Raw genomic sequence first — 16,346 nt, 5'->3', positions numbered from 1 at the left:
TCACTAGGCCACACTCAGCCAGTTTATTGAGGGCAGGCAGCTTCATCAGGGGTCCTGAGGGAAGACGACCCACCCTCTCCTCCCTGCTTCCGCCTTCCTCACGGTAAGGTACATCTACAACCCAGCCCCAGGGCCTGACCCTGGGAGGCCCGGCTGGCGTTAGGCAGACTGCACTGCATAAATACTCTGAGGCCACAGCCTGAATAGGCAGCGTCGAGGGTGCAGGGAGGTGGGGTCGCGTCAGGAATGGGGGGCCTCTATTCCTCAGGGCTGGTCCTGAGCCCGAGGCCCACCGCAAAACCAGAGACCGGCCCTGTGGTGGCCCTGGGGTCCCCGGCGGAAGCCAGCCCTGTCCGGCGAGGCTGGGAAGTGGTTCTGGGTCATTGCAGGAGGAGTGGGGGTAGCGTGTCGCCGGGCGGCACAGGCCAGGATCAGGTGCTGTTGCCCTGCTCCTGCTCGAAGAGCAGCATGGCCAGCTGGGTGCGGGAGCCCAGGCCCTCGAGCGCACCCTGGCGGCAGCGGTGGTAAAGGTCCTCGCTGAGGCGCGCGCTGCACGTCTGCGTGCGGTAGCGCTGCAGCAGTGCCGGCTCCACCGCTCGCAGCACGTGCAGGCCTGAGAAGCGCAAGAAGAGCTCGTACACATCCAGGCTCTCCAGCAGCTCCTCCTCCTGCTCTGCGGCTGCCGCCAGCCGCCCTCGAGCTGCCACGTAGTCGGAGTTGTAGAAGCAGGCCTCGCTGGCGGCCTGGCGATCAAAGCGGCCAGTGTCCCGGCCCAGCTCCGGCGGCCCGGGGCCCTGGGGTGGCGCGACCGCCGGGTGGAAGGCCTGGAAGTGCATGGGAAAGAAGGCCTGCCAGCCAGAGATGGCGTGCATGCGACAGCGGTTCAGGAAGTCGGGCGTGAGCACAGTGTCCGGCCCGGCCAGCAGGAACAGTGTGTCCAGGGGGTGCTTCTTGGACAGCAAATCCATGAGGCGCAGTGGTGAGGGCGCGGCTGTCTGCACGCTGAGCCAGGGGACCCGGGCCCCAGGGAAGCGCCGCTCCAGCTCTGCCACGTGGGCCTTGACAGGGGCGAAGACGTCAGCGTGGGCCGCCCGCTGAGCCTGTCGCGGCTCATACAGTAGCAGCAGGGTCAGGGCCACTGCGGCATCACCAGGTTCTAGTGCTGCAGTCGCGAAGGCTTCCAGGAAGCCTGGGGCCAGGTCACGCTCGGCAGCAGCCAGAGGCAGTAACACAGTGAGCCGTGAGGCCTCAGTGACGTAGGGCACGGGCAAGATCTCCACCCGGCTCAGAGGTCGCAGCAGCTGCACCCGCCGGGTGAGGGGCCGGCGGCCGCCCTGCGGGGTGAGCGCCTCCAGCTGCAAGTCCAGTGTGTACTCCATACCCCGGGCGGGATCAAAGCGTCGGTAGCCATTAACCAGCTGCTGCTTTTGGAGCCGCAGGGCTGGGTGATAGCGGCGGTTGAGCTCCTCCACGGCTGCCCCCAGAACGTCAGCCACATCAGCCTGGTCAGCCCCACGCAGCGGGCAGCGGGGTGAGCCATCAGCACAAGAGAAAGCATGCTGCTCCGTGAAGTAGTCCCAGCGCAGCACCTCAAAGCGGGAGGCTGGGCGGGATGGTGCTGGAATGCCCACGGGCCAGGCAGCTGCCAGTTCCCCATCCGCTGCCAGTCGGCTAGTGTTCTGGATCTCCCACTGTGTTGGGGAAACAGGGCATGAGCCAGGCATAGACCACGGGTCAGTACACAGCGGGGGGCCAGCAGGCAGCAGGAGCCCTCAGGATGGGTTCTCAGGCCTCGGCCAACATCTACCCACCCAGGGCCTCTTTTCCCCAGATGGGGGAAGCCTAAGGGTTAAAAGGTGGGGAGGGGCGGTTCAGAGGGGGCTCCTCAGAAAAGGTAGAAACAGGAGAGGCGAAGCAGGTTTGTTCTATGACTAGCACGGATGTTTGTTTCCTTGGAAGCTCTGAGACCACTCAAAACCTGTGCTCCCCATCTCCCAGCCCTGACCATACCTGCAATTCCTGGATCTCCTGGTACGTGCGTTCCAGCTCAGCTCGGGCGAAAGCTTTGTGCAGCTGGTACATGTGCACAGGGTCATTCACAGGGTGGGCTGTCAGGGCACTGCGGAAACGAGGGTCCCCCTCTTGCACAGGGTCCCCTGGACTCAGCTCCAGATAGTTGTAGTGTAACCCCTGGGGGAGGAATAGAAGGGTCCATACTGGGAAGAATGATGAGACGGTCTCCTTGCCTCGCCTTACAGTGAGTCTGCCCTCTCCATCCACTGGCCTGTCGTAGACTTGGGAGTCAGAATTCTGAGTGTTTATGTCTAGCTCGACTATTTGTAAGCCTGTGGGACCTTCGGCAAGCCTCTGCCAGGTCTTCTGTGACATGGGCTTGAATCCTGACTCAGAGCTGTCCAGGGACTCAAATAAAACCATAGTCAGGAGTGATCTCCTACTATGTGCAAGCCTCCCTTATTGTTTTTCTAATCTGCATAACCCCCTGAGCAATAATTATTTCCACTGAGTGTGGTCACAGATGCTCTGGCTCTTCAGTAATTAACCCAAGATCACAGGGATAGAAAATGACAGAACTGGCACGGAAACCCAGGCCTATAGTTCCAACAACCCGTTACTTCTAGGGGAGATGCACAAGCTCAGATGGGCAACACCAGTAAGGGGCCTCTCTCTCTACCTCGTGATCGCCAGTGCAGCCCAATCCAGTGGCATCCAGGATGCAGCGTCCCAGCCACTCATCCGGGCGTGCACTGATGATATCGTTGCGGCAGCTTTCCAGATGGGGGCGCAGTTGCTGCAGGAGCGTGCGTGATAACAGCACTCCGAAGCCGCCATGGCAGTAGCGGCCGGGGGCTGACTCTCCACCAATGAAGTCCTGGGGGCGGCCCAGGTAAAGATGGGCAGCGGCAGCCAGGCTAAGGCGGCCAACCAGGCGCGCCAGTCCGTGTGCCTCGGTGTAGGTGGCATCTGGCACTAGGAAGAACCAGTCAAAGTCATCGCCGTGTTGTTCCAGCAGGTGGCGCAGTGCCAGGTGCAGGTGCCCAATGGGCCGCTCTTCGCCCAGTGTCACCACGGCCATGCCCGGTGGTGTCCGTCGGCCCCGCGAGCCTGTCAGATACACCACACGCTCCAGCCGGTGGCCCAGTGTGCGGTTCACAGCGACGCCCAGCGTAGGCAGCGTGGCTTGTGAGGTCAGCACGGCTACTAGCAGCTTCTGCCTGATGCCAAGCTCTGTGCTGATGTAGCGGGTCCTGGGGAGGATAGCACAAGGTTAACAAAAGGACAACAGGGCAGGCTAGAGTGAGCAAACTCAGGCTCTGGCAGGTCATGTCCTTTCTGTGCCTGTTTCCTCACCTACGAAAAAATTCCAGGGGTCATGAGGATTTCGGTGAAATGTTGACTTTGCCTATACAGTGTTGTGGGGAGATGGCAATAGCCATGCAAGTATGAGGGATCAGTTGCAGCTCTGATTCCCCGTTTCCGATCCCTACCTAGATGTGTGTCCTTGAGCAAGTTGTTTAACCTATGCCAGCCTCAGTTACCTAATCTGTAAAGTGGGTTGACTCTATCTATTAAAGCACTTACCCAAATGTTTGGCACATAGGTTCTCCACACTCCCTGTACATATTAATACCTTCCTTCTGTCGATATAAATATACCGTTACAACACAAACCTATACCTTAAGGAAGGGAATATATGGCAGAGATATACTGTGTGTTTGGGGAGAAGCAAACTAGGGCTCAAGGGCTCAGAGGAGTCTCCTTCCAATGCAGAAAGTGAGCTGTAGAAGTGGAATTTGAACTCAATGTTACTTAGGAGATACTATTTCAACTCATCAGCAGTGGGAAAATAGGTGTATTTGGGACCTCCAAATTTCACCCTCCGGTGCCCCACCAAGGAACAATAAACACAGGTAAATCCCAGTTCTCGTTTCTTTTTCTCTGCAGCCACTCTGAACGTCAGTCATTTTTCTAAACCAAGAGCCCAGCCAGGGAGCTATGAGGATGCTGATGGGACCATGGGGTGACGGGCAAGTTCATCCCAGGCCTGGACCTAGAGAGAGCTTCGGTTGCGCTCCCCAGCTCCCCGTGAAGCAGGGCCATCGGAAGTTATCCCGAGCCCAATGACTTCCTGGCCGGCCAGCCCCTTCCTTCCGGAGCCTGATCCGGCCCCCAGCAGCCTCCCCAGCGCACCCGTCCCGGTCGGTGCCCAGGGGGTGGGGCTGGCGGGGCCGATCCCTACCTGACGGCCTTTTTGGCGGCCTGGCCAGGCTGTGCAGGGTGGTAGGGCAAGACACGCGGTTCCCAGTTCTCTCCGGCGCCGGCCCCGGGCCTTTCGCGCTCGGCTCCCGGCTGCACCGAGTTGGGCCGGCGCGCTGCGTTGGTGTTGCCGCGCGGCGGCAGCTCAGAATCACCGGGTTGGGGCGGCCCTGGGCCGCAGGGCTCCTCCACCCAGGTGACGCTGAGCAGGCTCAGAGTGAAGCCCAGAGAGATCCCCACGGCCACGGGCCCTGCGGGCCGCAGCACCGACAGCAGCAGCGATGCCCGCATGGCGCCCGGACCGCCGGGCCCCGGCCGGGGAGAAGCCCGAAACCAGCCAGAGGAGTCTCCGAGGGGGCGGGCCCGGGGAGGGGGCGGATCCGGACGTCCCGGGCCAAGCGGGCGGGCCCGCTCCCTCCCCGCCGAGCAGAGCAAGACCCCCGCGCCGAATCCCCTGCACCGAGCTCCGATCCTCCTCCAGCCGCCTCTCGGTACAGCAGGTTTCCAGTGCTCGGCGTCGGAGCCTCCCCGGCGGCCGCCGCTGTCCGACGTGTCACTGCGTGAGCCCCGCCTCCGGGGTGGGGTCTTGGGCCCGAGCTACCGGAGAGGGAGGAGAAGGGGGAGGTTAAAGGGGAGGGCCTCCCGGAAGTGCCCCCTCCTCAGTACTGGAGAGGAGACGCTGGGGGCGGAGTCCCCTAGCTCCCCTCGGTGTGGTTGGTGCGTCCTGGGTGACGTCAGAAGCAGCCCGCCCCTGCCTGGATGGTGCGCCCTGAGTGACGTCAGGAGCAGAGGCCGGAGCTGTCCATCAGCACCAAAGGCCGCGGGCGGGCTCAGGGCATGGGGCCGCGGCTCTGGGGCAGCCTGAGCCCCTGCTCCCGCGCCTTTCCCTTCCCCAGGTCCATCCTGAGTCCCCGGACACCGTGGGACTGGAGTGCCGCCCGGTGCTGGAGACGGAGCGGCGACGCCGCCGCGCAGAGACCGGTCTCTCCGGCCCAGCAAGCCCCTTCCCCGCACGGCGGACTTTTACCAGAGCCGGGGCCTCTGGCGCCCAGCAACTCCGGATCCTCCGGCCCCTGCACAGCCGCTTTCGCTCAGAAGCTCAGGTCGCCTCCAGCACAGGTAGATCTTGGACAATTCCAGATTTAGCCGCCCACAGATGAGTCTTTTGGCTGTCTCCTCCGTGGCAGCTGTACTGCCCTCATAGCTTCCCAACCCGGTCCCGCCTTTTAACTTCTTCACCCCAGACCCTTCTAATCAGACACTTCAGTTTCCCTTTGTCTTTTGCCCTCCCCACTTCAGGGGTGCTTCCGGAGGTGCATGATGTGTGTGCCATCCCTTTGTCCACTCTGTCCTTTCTCCCACTGCCATTCTCGCTCCCATCCTGTTGGAGACCCAGGACTGACTCTTCCTTGACACCCCAACTTCCTCTTTGTCAGGCTGACCTGGGAGGGTGACTCCCTGTGTTTCCAGCACTATGCCAGGCACGGTGGCAACATTGCGGTTCCAGCTGCTGCCCCCAGAGCCAGATGACGATGCTTTCTGGGGTGCACCCTGTGAACAGTCCCTGGAACGCAGGTACCAGGCACTGCCGGCCCTCATCTGCATCATGTGCTGTCTGTTTGGAGTCGTCTACTGCTTCTTCGGTGAGACCCCCATCTCATCCCTCACCTGGGCTCCCCACTGGTTCCCCAAGTTATTTTCTGAGGCTCCCCACCCCAAATCTCTAGAACTTCACCACCACCAGAAATAACGATCTTTTATTTCATCCCACATATGTTCCTAGATCAATTAGACTTTAGATCCTAGTGAACAGAGGTCTCTGAATTAAGCATATTGAGTATGAATTTGGCTCCATTCCTTACCAATTGTGATGCTTTGGGCACATTAACTGTCTGAGCCTTAGTTTTCTAATCTGGACAGTGGGTACAGTGATAATTTGTTTCAATAGGGTTGTTTTGAGAATTAGTAGACAATTTATAATAATCACTGTGTTGAGAATGTGTTTGGATCACTGTGCTACATAGGCACTGAAAACATTTTGCAGGGTGATTAAACATGGTCTTTTCCCACAGGGTATATTGTCTGATGGGGGAAACACTTCTGGAATATTCACATCCATGATACATATTAGAGTGGGCTAGATGCTAATCACATACACAGAGCGATCGCCCACAAGGCTCTGAACAGTTGTACAGGATGGTTCTACGTGAAAGAGTTCAGTTGAATAGGCAAGTGGGGGCTGAAATCTCCCAGCCCCTGCTCCACTTGCCAACCTCTAGGTCTTGACGCGAGGTTGTTTTGCCTTTTTATAATTTGCACACAGTTGCCAGATAGGCTAGTAAAGTAAGTGCCAGCAACTCTACAGCAAGAATCATAGAACTTCTGTGAGGGAAATGAACTCTATGAGTTGGGGTCCAAGAGAAGCGTCCAGGAGCATTATAGACAACAATAAAATGCAAAGGAGGCTTGGATGTCTGGTTTCCAGACTGGGCAGAAGTGGGCTGACACTTGTACTCTGCAGCCTCCCTCCACCCCAACAATGGCTGGGTAGTTGGGTAGTAGGCAGCAAGAGAGCCAGATGGTGCCTCCCCTACCACCTCCAAACTCAGGGCTGAATAACTGAAGAGTGGGCAGGAAGAAGCATCCCTTTAAAGGTTCAGGACACGTACCGGGCCTCTAAGGAATCTGTGTCACCCCGGCCCCTCCATTGTCCAGACCTACCTGCTCTGCAGTTGCTCCACACAGCCTGACATTCCCTCCCCTGGCTTCCCTGCTACCCGACCCCTGTTGGGTACCCTCACCCCCAGACTCCTGCACTCTGAATCTCCATGCATGCTCCACTTCTCTTTCTGGCCCTAGAATACCCATAGGCTTTGATGATTGCCCTTTATTGCTGGCAGTCCCCTATCCTTTGACCCCTCTCTCTGATTTCCATCTTCCTAACTGTTCAGAATCCACAAGTCCCTTACTCTTTCTGGGACTCTTAATGGGCCTAGTGACCTTATAACCCTCAACTTCTGAAACTAATCACTATTCCCCTCCACAATCCTCTTTGAGTCCTTATGATGCCTGGTAAGTCCTAGAGACCCCAAGCACGCTTTAGTTATCTCATTACCTTACTTCTCTCAGACTCCCTCTATTACTCTTTATCTCTGGTTTCCCCCAACTCCCTGCCTCTTATGACCCCAATGTCTGATTGCCCCCCTCCCACTGTGAATTCAGTGACCCCATTTCACTGACTTCAGTATTACCCCTTTTCAGAAACCCTTTAATATTCCTAACCCCCCAGCAAAAACCTCATCTCCGCCAGGGAAACCCATCCCCCAAATTCTGCTTCTCGCCTTTCTTTGTAAACTTCTAATGATATTCTATCTCGAAAGCCTTGTCACCCCTCAAAGTTGTCATCTTTCTGAACCTCTCTGAGCCTCATTTCTCAAACTCTTATTTCCAAAGACCTCATTTCTCTGAACAAAGTGCTCCCTACAGCCGCCAATGACCTCACTGCTCATCCCTTGTGGCCCCAGAGACGCACCTCTCTGACTCCCATGATCCCAAAGACTCTAGGCCCTACTAGTGATCCACTCTTGATTCCAATGAGCTGGCTCCTCTGGCCTCACTTACCTCAATAACTCACTTACCTCAATAACTCTATTTTCCCAATGACCTCCCAGGCTTAGCCGTCTGACCTCCCTTGACCCCAGTGACCCCATCACGGATGCCCTCGTTATCCCAACATCCCCAGTTCTCTGATCTAGTGCCGTGCCCCTGGTTCCCCTGTGATCCCATGCCCCTGGCCCCTCTGAACTTCTGCCTCCAGCCTGGTGACCTCCTTTTGGCTCCTCACTAGCCCCTGTTCTCCTCCAGGTTACCGCTGCTTCAAGGCAGTGCTCTTCCTCACTGGGCTGCTGTTTGGCTCAGTGGTCATCTTCCTGCTGTGCTACCGAGAGCGGGTGCTGGAGACGCAGCTGAGTGCCGGGGCGAGCGCAGGCATCGCACTGGGCATCGGGCTGCTCTGCGGGCTGGTGGCCATGCTGGTGCGCAGCGTTGGCCTCTTCCTGGTGGGGCTGCTGCTAGGCCTGCTGCTCGCTGCTGCCGCCCTGTTGGGCTCTGCACCTTACTACCAGCCTGGCTCCGTGTGGGGCCCACTGGGGCTGTTGCTGGGGGGCGGCCTGCTCTGCGCCCTGCTCACACTGCGCTGGCCCCGCCCGCTCACCACCCTGGCCACTGCCGTGACCGGTGCTGCACTCATCGCCACTGCTGCTGACTACTTCGCCGAGCTGCTGCTGCTGGGGCGCTACGCGGTGGAGCGACTGCGGGCAGCCCCCGTGCCCCCACTCTGCTGGCGGAGCTGGGCCCTGCTGGCACTCTGGCCCCTGCTCAGTCTGATGGGCGTTCTGGTGCAATGGCGGGTGACAGCTGAGAGAGACTCCCACACAGAAGGTGAGAGGGCACAGGTCAGGGCGGACAGGAGAGAGATGAATGGCCAGGGGTGGGGACTCAGAGGCGGGGAGCTGAGGGGAGCTGTACCCACCAGCTGCTGAAGGCCTCAATGGGTTTGCAGAGCTGACTCACTCAGGAAGATGGGACCTCAGTGCCACCATGATGCTGCAGCAGTGTATGGAGCAGGGGCTCGGTGCCAAGCCCACTCCAGGCACCAGGATACAGCAGAGACAGAGCAAGAAGGGTCACCTGCCCCTAGGGGGCTATGTTTGGATGGGGCGACACAGGCAATAAACAAACAAAACAGGCAAACAAGCGAGATCATTCCAGTGGTGCAGAGCAGTATGAAGAAGTGATGGGTGACACGCAATACAGACAGGGTGGTCAAGGAAGGTGACTTGGAAGAGGTAATGCCTAGGGCTTGAAGGAGAAGGGGCCAGCCACGTAAGGAGCCACTTAAGGAGCCGGCGACGGGAACAGCAAGGGCAAGGGCCTGAGAAGGAAGAGCTTGGCCTGTGTGAGGAAGTGGAGCTGGAATGGCCACGAGTGGGTGAGGGTGCTGACTGTGTGCGCACTCTGGGCCACGAGGAGGACCCCGGATTTTATTAGAAGGGCAAGGAGATGCTGTTGGAGGCTGCAAGCAGGGGAAGATCTAACCTAATTAGCATCTGGGGTACAATTGTGGCTGCTGGGTGTAGGAAAGCCTTGGTGCAGGCAAGCATGGAAGGGGGAAACCGGTGGGGTGGCAACTGTGGTTGTCCAGGTGAGAATGATGATGACCACTCCAGGTGAGTCCCATCGGGCTCAGGATTGGGAGAGGGGTGATAGCCAGGGAGGCCCACAAACACTTTCGGAAGAACAAATGCAGAAAGTCCCATCTGGGAGGTGGGAGACCAGGAAAGGAAGGGGGATCTAGAAGCCTGGAGCCCTGGGTTGGAAGGGTCGGGGAGGCTTGGGAGGAGATGAAGCACGTGGCTTCAGACCCTTTTCTGCTCATCTGCTCACAGTGGTCATCAGCCGGCAGCGGCGACGTGTGCAGCTGATGCGGATTCGGCAGCAGGAAGAGCGCAAGGAGAAGCGGAGGAAGAGACCCCCTCGGGCTCCACCCAGGGGTCCCCGGGCTCCCCCAAGGCCCGGACCCCCTGACCCTGCTTATCGGCGCAGGCCAGTGCCCATCAAACGCTTCAATGGAGACGTCCTCTCCCCGGTGAGCATCCTGAGCCTGCCAGCCCGTGTGGGGGAGGAGGAAGAGGGGTAGATCTTGTTCAAGCAGGACTATGCTCTCCCAGGGGCTGGTGATGCCTAGAAGGCCTGGCATTTGTCTGCCTACCTGACCCCTCACCAGGAGGCTGATGGGTCCAGCTCTGGGGATGGGGGAGGAGTACGAGTTTTAAATGGGGTACAGTATGGGGTAGGGCTATGGGCATGGTGAGGTCCTGGGCCCGTAACAAGTATCAGGATTGTGGGGTACAGGGAGAGGTGGCTTTCGGGCACAGGTCTACGGTGGCCCTTCATGCCTGTGTTTACTCGCCCACAGAGCTACATCCAGAGCTTCCGGGACCGGCAGACCGGGAGCTCACTGAGCTCTTTCATGACCTCGCCCACAGATGCGGACTATGAGTATGGGTCCCGGGGGCCACTGACGGCCTGCTCAGGGCCGCCTGTGCGGGTATAGCAGTACCGCTGCTCCTGCCCACCTAGACTCTGCGGTCACCAGCGCTGCCAGCGAGGGGAGGCCTGCTGGCCGCCACCCAGCCTGCCTGGCCCTGCAGCCTTGGCTGCCTCTCTTCCCACCCTGGAGAGGGCTGGCCTGGGGGCTGGCAGGGACAGGCTTGTCTTAGGCGAGGCCTGGCCTAAGGGGAGAGCCCCCTCCCAGCTCCGAGGGGCTCCTAAGGGACGCGGGGTGTGAGCCCCATTGGGGTGTGCTCAGGGTTGTGAGTGTGTTACCCGTGTGTGTGTGTACGTGTGGAGGGGTGGGCTTGGAGGGGACAGTGGACTCTTGCCTTAGATTTCTGATTGGTAGGGCTTCTCCAAGGTTGGCTCGGCCTCCTCTCCCACTGCTGGGGTCTCCTGGGCCACTCTCCTGCATGTCTAAGTGGAGGGGGTCTGCCTCCTCCCCATTGCCCTGCCTCTCAACCGGACTCATCTAAAGGTTCTTGTCCTTGCTCACGGGGCAAACTGTAGCACCCCTCACCTTGGTCCCCTGTCCTCTGCAAAGCCACCAGCCTGAGGGCAGTGGCAGGGGATGGGGGTGGGGGGTGCTGCTCTGGGTTGGGTTGGGGAGAGGGCTGGGGGGGGCGCTTAAATGCACGGTGCATGTCTGGTGTCTGTCATGCCAGCCTGGACACCTCATGCTTCTGTCTCCCCCACCCCACCCTGTTTTACATCTTTTATAAATGTGCCAAGCGGTGTGGCTTTTGCCAGGAGTGGTGGTCTTTGGTGGCTGGCACTTCCAGGGCCAAGTTAGAAGCTCTGTAGCCCTTGGTCTCCTGTGTTACACGAGGATGTCCAGGCAGGTTCTGCCTTCCCACGTCACACGGAGAGCCAGGGAAAGGACTGTACCACTTTTATTGTCTCCCAACACCTCCAGTTCCCTTGCCTCCCACCCCTGCCCAGAGAAAGGGCAAGCGCCTTCCAAGCTGTCCGAGGGCCCCGCCTGGCCTGGTTCGGTCCTCCTAGCTCCCTGCAGAGGAATGACTCACGTGGGACTGGGGAGAGAGTGGGCGCCACCTTCTTCTCCCCGGCAGAGCCTGGGCACCCGGACAGGAAGAGCGGCCCTTCACCCTCTGCCCCACCCCTCTGAAGCCTCTGTTGGACTGTCCATGAGGACAGAAAAGTGTGGGTCTGCTGGGGTGGGGCAAGGCAGGAGTACAGGCAGAGAGTAGACTAGCTCTCTCCTATGTGGAAGAGGAGAGAGGTGGGACCAGCTCAGGGGCTTTCTGCTCAGGCTGATGTTGAATTCGCTGAGATGGGAAGAAGCCAGCTGGGTAGAGAGCAAGAGGAGGTGAGGGACAGGTGGGGGGCCAGAGACCAGAGGTGGCAGACAGGAAGAAGGGAACTCGGGTACACATGGGGTAATCAGGAGAGACAAACAGGAGTGAGGAGAAGCCTGGACAGGAAGGGGGTAGAACAGCTGACCTGAACCAGATGGTTCCTGCTGAGAACAGTAGGGCTCCTCCTCTCCTCAGTCCCGTGTGTGATCCCCTCCCCCCTTCCAGTACACCCCAGAACCAACTTGCCACCCCAAGTCCTGGAAAGCCTGCAGGAATGTCTACCATCACCAGCATCCAGGCGACCCCTCCTGCCGGACCAGCCAGCATGCCCCCTAACCTCTGTCAGTCGGCTTTACTCACCCTCTACCAGCAGCCGAGTGTAGGCGCTGTCCTGACCGGCCTGGCAGCAGTAGGTGCCCTGGTCCTCCGGTCTCACGTCACGGATGACCAGGCTGTGGGTGGGGCCGTGGCTGCGCAGCTCGTACTTGTCTCCCGGATACAGCTCGACCCCCTCCCGCAACCAGCACACTCTGCCCCCTGAGCGGGACACAGTCACCTCCAGCACCGCTCGGCGGCCAACCAGAACTGACTTCTCGCGAGGGGGGCGGCGGCACATCTGGAGAGGCAGTGCTGGGGTGGGGGTGAGGGCTTAAGTTAGCAGGCGCGCGCAGGGCGCCCAGGAGAAGGGACACATCTCCCCTCCCCCGGCGGCCTTCATTCCTGGTCTCAGACCTCTGTGCCACCTGCCTGTTCTGCGGTGCCCCCGAGGTCGCCTCCTCCCCAGGGAACGCACTGCCCTCTGTGACCCGCTGCAGAAGAGTCCCTCGAGCAGGGAGGGTGGGCTGGGCTTGGGGGAACAGTTCCCAGTGCAGCCGCCGGCCTGCCAGTTCCAGCAGGAGACGGTGCCCACTGCCCGGCCGCCCGGCCCAGCTGCTTACCCTCCACCTCCAGCAGAGCCACCGACTGGGCGGGTCCGGCCTGGAAGCGCACCTCACCGGCGTCCTCCGCGCGCAGTTCGCTCAGCACCAGAATATGTTTCTTCCCTAGGGGGTGAGGGGGCGCTAGCGAGGCGCGAGCGCCTCCGTGGAGGGTTCGGGGTTGAAGATGGGACCGGAGTAGGTGCAGGGTCGGTTCAGACGCGGTAACTGCGAGCGTCCCGAGGTGGGCGGCTCTGAGGTTCTGAGGGGCAAGAGGAGCGATCCCAGAACCAGATCTGAGCGGGGGTCAGGGAAAGACACTGAAACGCCTAGTTGTGCCTTGGGGCGGGGTCCACTCGAGCTGGAGGCGGGGCTCTCGCCGGGAGGGTGGGGTCTGGCCGGGCCGGGGGCGGAGTCTGTCTGAGCTGGGGGCGGGGCAGTAGGGGCCAGAGTGGGTAAAAGGCCGGTCAGACCTTCCTGTCGCATGCGGACGCGGCCTCCGGGTCTCAGCGGGCGGCCTCCGAGCTCCCACCTCCGGGTGATGTCGACTTCCGACACGGTGCACTCGAACGTGGCGCTGTCGCCTTCGCGGGCGCGCACGGACCTGAGCTCGCAGAGCACCGCCACGGTGCGCTCTGGGGCGGAGCCCGGGGCGTCAGGAGGGCGGGGCTTGTGAGCGGCACCCAGCTACGTCTGCGTGTCGCCCCATCTCTAAATGCCCGCCACGGCCACCCCAGGTCACTGGAGTAAAATCCGATCTGCACCCGCTGCACCCCCAGCAGTGACCCGCCCGGGTATTACCCCGTACCCACCGCGCACGGACAGGCGGACAGGCCCGGCGCGGACGGTCCCCACCGCGCAGCTGTAGGTTCCGGCGTCCAGGGGGCCGCAGCACCGCAGCTGGAGAAGGCGGCGCCTGCCAAGGGCCTGAAGCTTGAGCCGAGGGCTGGGAGAGAGCGGGTCCCCGTCCTAGGGGCGGGAGTTTCAAAAGGTCGAAGTGAACTCGGCTGGGAAAGGCGACCGCGGCCCTGGGAGGCACCCACGGCGCCCTCTGTTGATGCCAAACGGTCTCGAGGTGTGTTTCCGTTTGACTGTGCCCGCGCACGTGTCCTTGAGCACACACATATCCACATACACAGCCGCTCAAGTTGGGGTCTGGCCAGGCGCCCTAAATGGGAAGTTGGCACTCTGGGGGGCGTTAAGGTTGAGGAGTACCATGGGGCGGGAAGCCCATAATCATGCATCACACCAGTGATATATATATGACACACACATACATATATACCCACCAGTTGTGGATTCTAGAATTAGGCAAAACTGGATTAAAATACGAGCCCTACCCCCTTACCTGCCCCTGGGCAATGCTTCAGCCCACAGAGCCTCTGTCTCCTGATATATAACAAAGGGATAAGAAGACCTACCTCTAGGGCCATAGAATTAAAGGATTAGATGTAAAGCAAATTTTAGCACTGTGCTAGGCACATCCATGTAATGAACGTTAGTGTTTCTGCTTGAGGCATTATTATGAGACCAAGGTGGGTGGGACTGGGCTCTGACCTTCTCCCAGGTGACATCAGCCAAGGCCTGGGAAAGCTCGCACTGGAACGTAGCTGTGTCTCCCTCAGTCACCTCTAGGTCCTGTAGCCCCCGCACAATGGTCACTGGGGCCTCTGGGGGAGGGGAGAGGACAATGCTGAGTGAGCAGGTAAGGGCAGATTGGGCCCAAATCACAGGGACAAAGAGGACACCCTTGAGCACAAGAGGCCAGTGGCTGACACATTTAGACGAGTCTAGATGTGGAGGCTACTAGTGAGTGGGAGGTACTGGGCAAGAGGACAAAGGGGGTGCTGGTCAGTGGGAAACACTGGGGTCGAAGGGGTCGATGTGTGGCAGGCATGGTCAGCAGTGGCCACACTTGGCTGGAATGGCTAGGCAACCCTGGCCAATGGGAGACACTGTGGTTTCAGAAAAGCTATGGGGGTTCCCATCACAGGTGTGGAGCACGGTGATGCTGTGCTGGGGTCACCCCCAGGCACAGAGCTGCTGGTGGAGTCACCCCTGGGCAGTGTGTGGGCCACTGCGGCCTGAGTAAGAAAAGTACTCAGAGAGGCCGAGGGGGCCACAGCAGACAGGTGTGGTCAGTGGGGTCACACTCAGAGGGGTCCATGGGGCTGTGGTCAGGCAGGCAGACAACAGGACCCGCGCCGTCCCAGGCATGCTCAGAGTGGGGGAGGGGAGAGGACAACAGCCAGCTGTTGCACTCTGTGCAGCACTACTGGGCCCACACTGGGCCAGAGGCCTGGAGCGTCACACTCTAGCAAGGATGTCAGTGGGGGTCACACCAGAAAAGGTATGTTAGTGGGAGCCACACAGGTGGTGGGATCAGCAGTCACGGCTGGTGGTCAGCCGGCAAGCAGCGGTGCCCAAGGCCGCACCTCTCACAGTGAGTCTGGCCGCAGAGCGCAGAGAATCCGCAGTGAAGGAGACGCAGCCAGAGTCGGCCAGGCCCAAGCCACTGAGCACCAGGCGGTGGGTGTGACCCTCTGCATGTATGTGGCACTTGGGCCCTGGCTGCAGCCGGACTCCTCCCTGGGCCCACTCCCCGGCCACACCCTCCTGGGACAGCTCCAGCCGGAAGGTGGCGCTGCCCCCCTCGATGACGGTCACATCTTCCAGAGGCTGCAGCACCCTCAGCTGCCTCGCTGGTGGGGGGAGATGGGGAGAGAGGGCAGGTGAAGGCGCAGGGGCTTCAGTGGGCTCACAAACCCTTTGGCCCTGCCTGCACTGTCCCTAACCCCCAACTTGAGGCCCTATGGAAAGAAGTTCAGAATCCAGGTGCAGAAAGAAGGGAGCAGGGGCCAGCCGTTGGCAAAGCTCTGTCTGGGCACTTCTCATGGCATCTAGTTAATGGCCCCCAAGAGCCTTGAAGTAAGGATCAGCCTCATTTTTAAGAAGACTTGGCTCAGAGGGGTTAAATAGTTTGCAGGAGGCCACACAGATAAGAGAGGGCGCCAGTCACCGTCCCGGCATCGGCCAGCTGGCAGGGCGCCACAGACCAGCCATCCCCACTTCTCAGACCGGCCAGAAGGGCAAACACGGGCAGAGCATTCTGGAGCATAACATTTATGTTTATAGCAAAGCGAACTCGGACATAGGAAATGGAAAGCGAAGCCCACATGGACTGCTAAGGCCAATAAAAAACATTAGAAAAAGCAAAGTTTTGCTTTGGGCAGGTCACACTCTGGAGGTCAGCCACAGCTGACCTTCCTCGGTGGTGAGGGGCACTTTGGTGGGGGTGCTGAGGGGCCCCGGGCCGGCCGGGAAAGGCTGTGCCGGGGCAAGCGATGTGTTAGGAGAGGACAGGGCACTCACGCCTCACACTGAGCCTGGCCAGCGTGCGATCGTGCTGGCTCTCACAGCCGTAGGTGCCCTGGTCGGCCATGACGACGCCGTGGATGAAGAGGCGGTGCACGTGGCCGTCCTGGGCCATGGACAGGCGGGAGTCGCAGGGCAAGGGCTCCCCGCCACGCACCCAGCGCACGGCGCCCGCGGCCCCCACTCGGCCAGTCTCCACTTCCAGGCACACGTCCTGGCCTTCCTCTGCCCGCACGTCCTGCAGCCTCCGCAGGAACAGCAGCTCCGTTTCTAGGGGAGGAATGGGGGTGGGGGGAGGCATGAGCCAGGGGGGCCTGGAGACCGCCCCCTGCCCCCTCTCCGGGTC

At 60.2% G+C, this 16,346-nt stretch overlaps 3 protein-coding genes across 5 annotated transcripts in view; 1 reads left to right on the top strand and 2 right to left on the bottom strand.

Annotated features, from left to right (window-relative positions):
• Positions 1 to 4,814, bottom strand: CHPF (chondroitin polymerizing factor). Its single transcript, XM_004674250.2, has 4 exons — positions 4,259 to 4,814; positions 2,693 to 3,266; positions 2,011 to 2,190; positions 1 to 1,691 (listed from the first exon to the last, which is right to left on the bottom strand). Exons 1-4 carry the CDS (start codon positions 4,564 to 4,566, stop codon positions 432 to 434), a joined length of 2,322 nt encoding a protein of 773 aa, XP_004674307.1. The 5' UTR covers positions 4,567 to 4,814; the 3' UTR covers positions 1 to 431.
• OBSL1 (obscurin-like 1) overlaps positions 4,786 to 16,346 on the bottom strand; it is a 24,372-nt gene continuing 12,811 nt past the window's right edge. Inside the window, exons 13-20 of one of the 3 annotated variants that reach the window (XM_012726628.1) lie at positions 15,998 to 16,270; positions 15,061 to 15,327; positions 14,183 to 14,295; positions 13,438 to 13,594; positions 13,099 to 13,260; positions 12,647 to 12,751; positions 12,069 to 12,338; positions 11,218 to 11,398 (exon numbers count right to left, since the gene is read on the bottom strand). In XM_012726628.1, the coding sequence (XP_012582082.1) occupies positions 11,391 to 11,398; positions 12,069 to 12,338; positions 12,647 to 12,751; positions 13,099 to 13,260; positions 13,438 to 13,594; positions 14,183 to 14,295; positions 15,061 to 15,327; positions 15,998 to 16,270 (1,355 nt within the window). In that variant the 3' untranslated portion in view covers positions 11,218 to 11,390. Of the gene's footprint in view, positions 4,873 to 11,217; positions 11,399 to 12,068; positions 12,339 to 12,646; positions 12,752 to 13,098; positions 13,261 to 13,437; positions 13,595 to 14,182; positions 14,296 to 15,060; positions 15,328 to 15,997; positions 16,271 to 16,346 lie in introns of those variants that run through there. The other 2 variants (XM_012726637.1, XM_012726633.1) reach the window with 2 other exon arrangements.
• On the top strand, positions 5,032 to 11,141 carry TMEM198 (transmembrane protein 198). The gene is made up of 5 exons (XM_004674252.2): positions 5,032 to 5,394; positions 5,712 to 5,918; positions 8,140 to 8,715; positions 9,723 to 9,922; positions 10,253 to 11,141. Exons 2-5 carry the CDS (start codon positions 5,750 to 5,752, stop codon positions 10,388 to 10,390), a joined length of 1,083 nt encoding a protein of 360 aa, XP_004674309.1. The 5' UTR covers positions 5,032 to 5,394; positions 5,712 to 5,749; the 3' UTR covers positions 10,391 to 11,141.

This window comes from Condylura cristata, unplaced genomic scaffold (genome assembly GCF_000260355.1).
Source record: "Condylura cristata isolate star-nosed mole 26May11 unplaced genomic scaffold, ConCri1.0 scaffold00002, whole genome shotgun sequence".
Taxonomy (NCBI): domain Eukaryota; kingdom Metazoa; phylum Chordata; class Mammalia; order Eulipotyphla; family Talpidae; genus Condylura; species Condylura cristata.
This window is presented reverse-complemented; position numbering and strand designations above follow the sequence as displayed.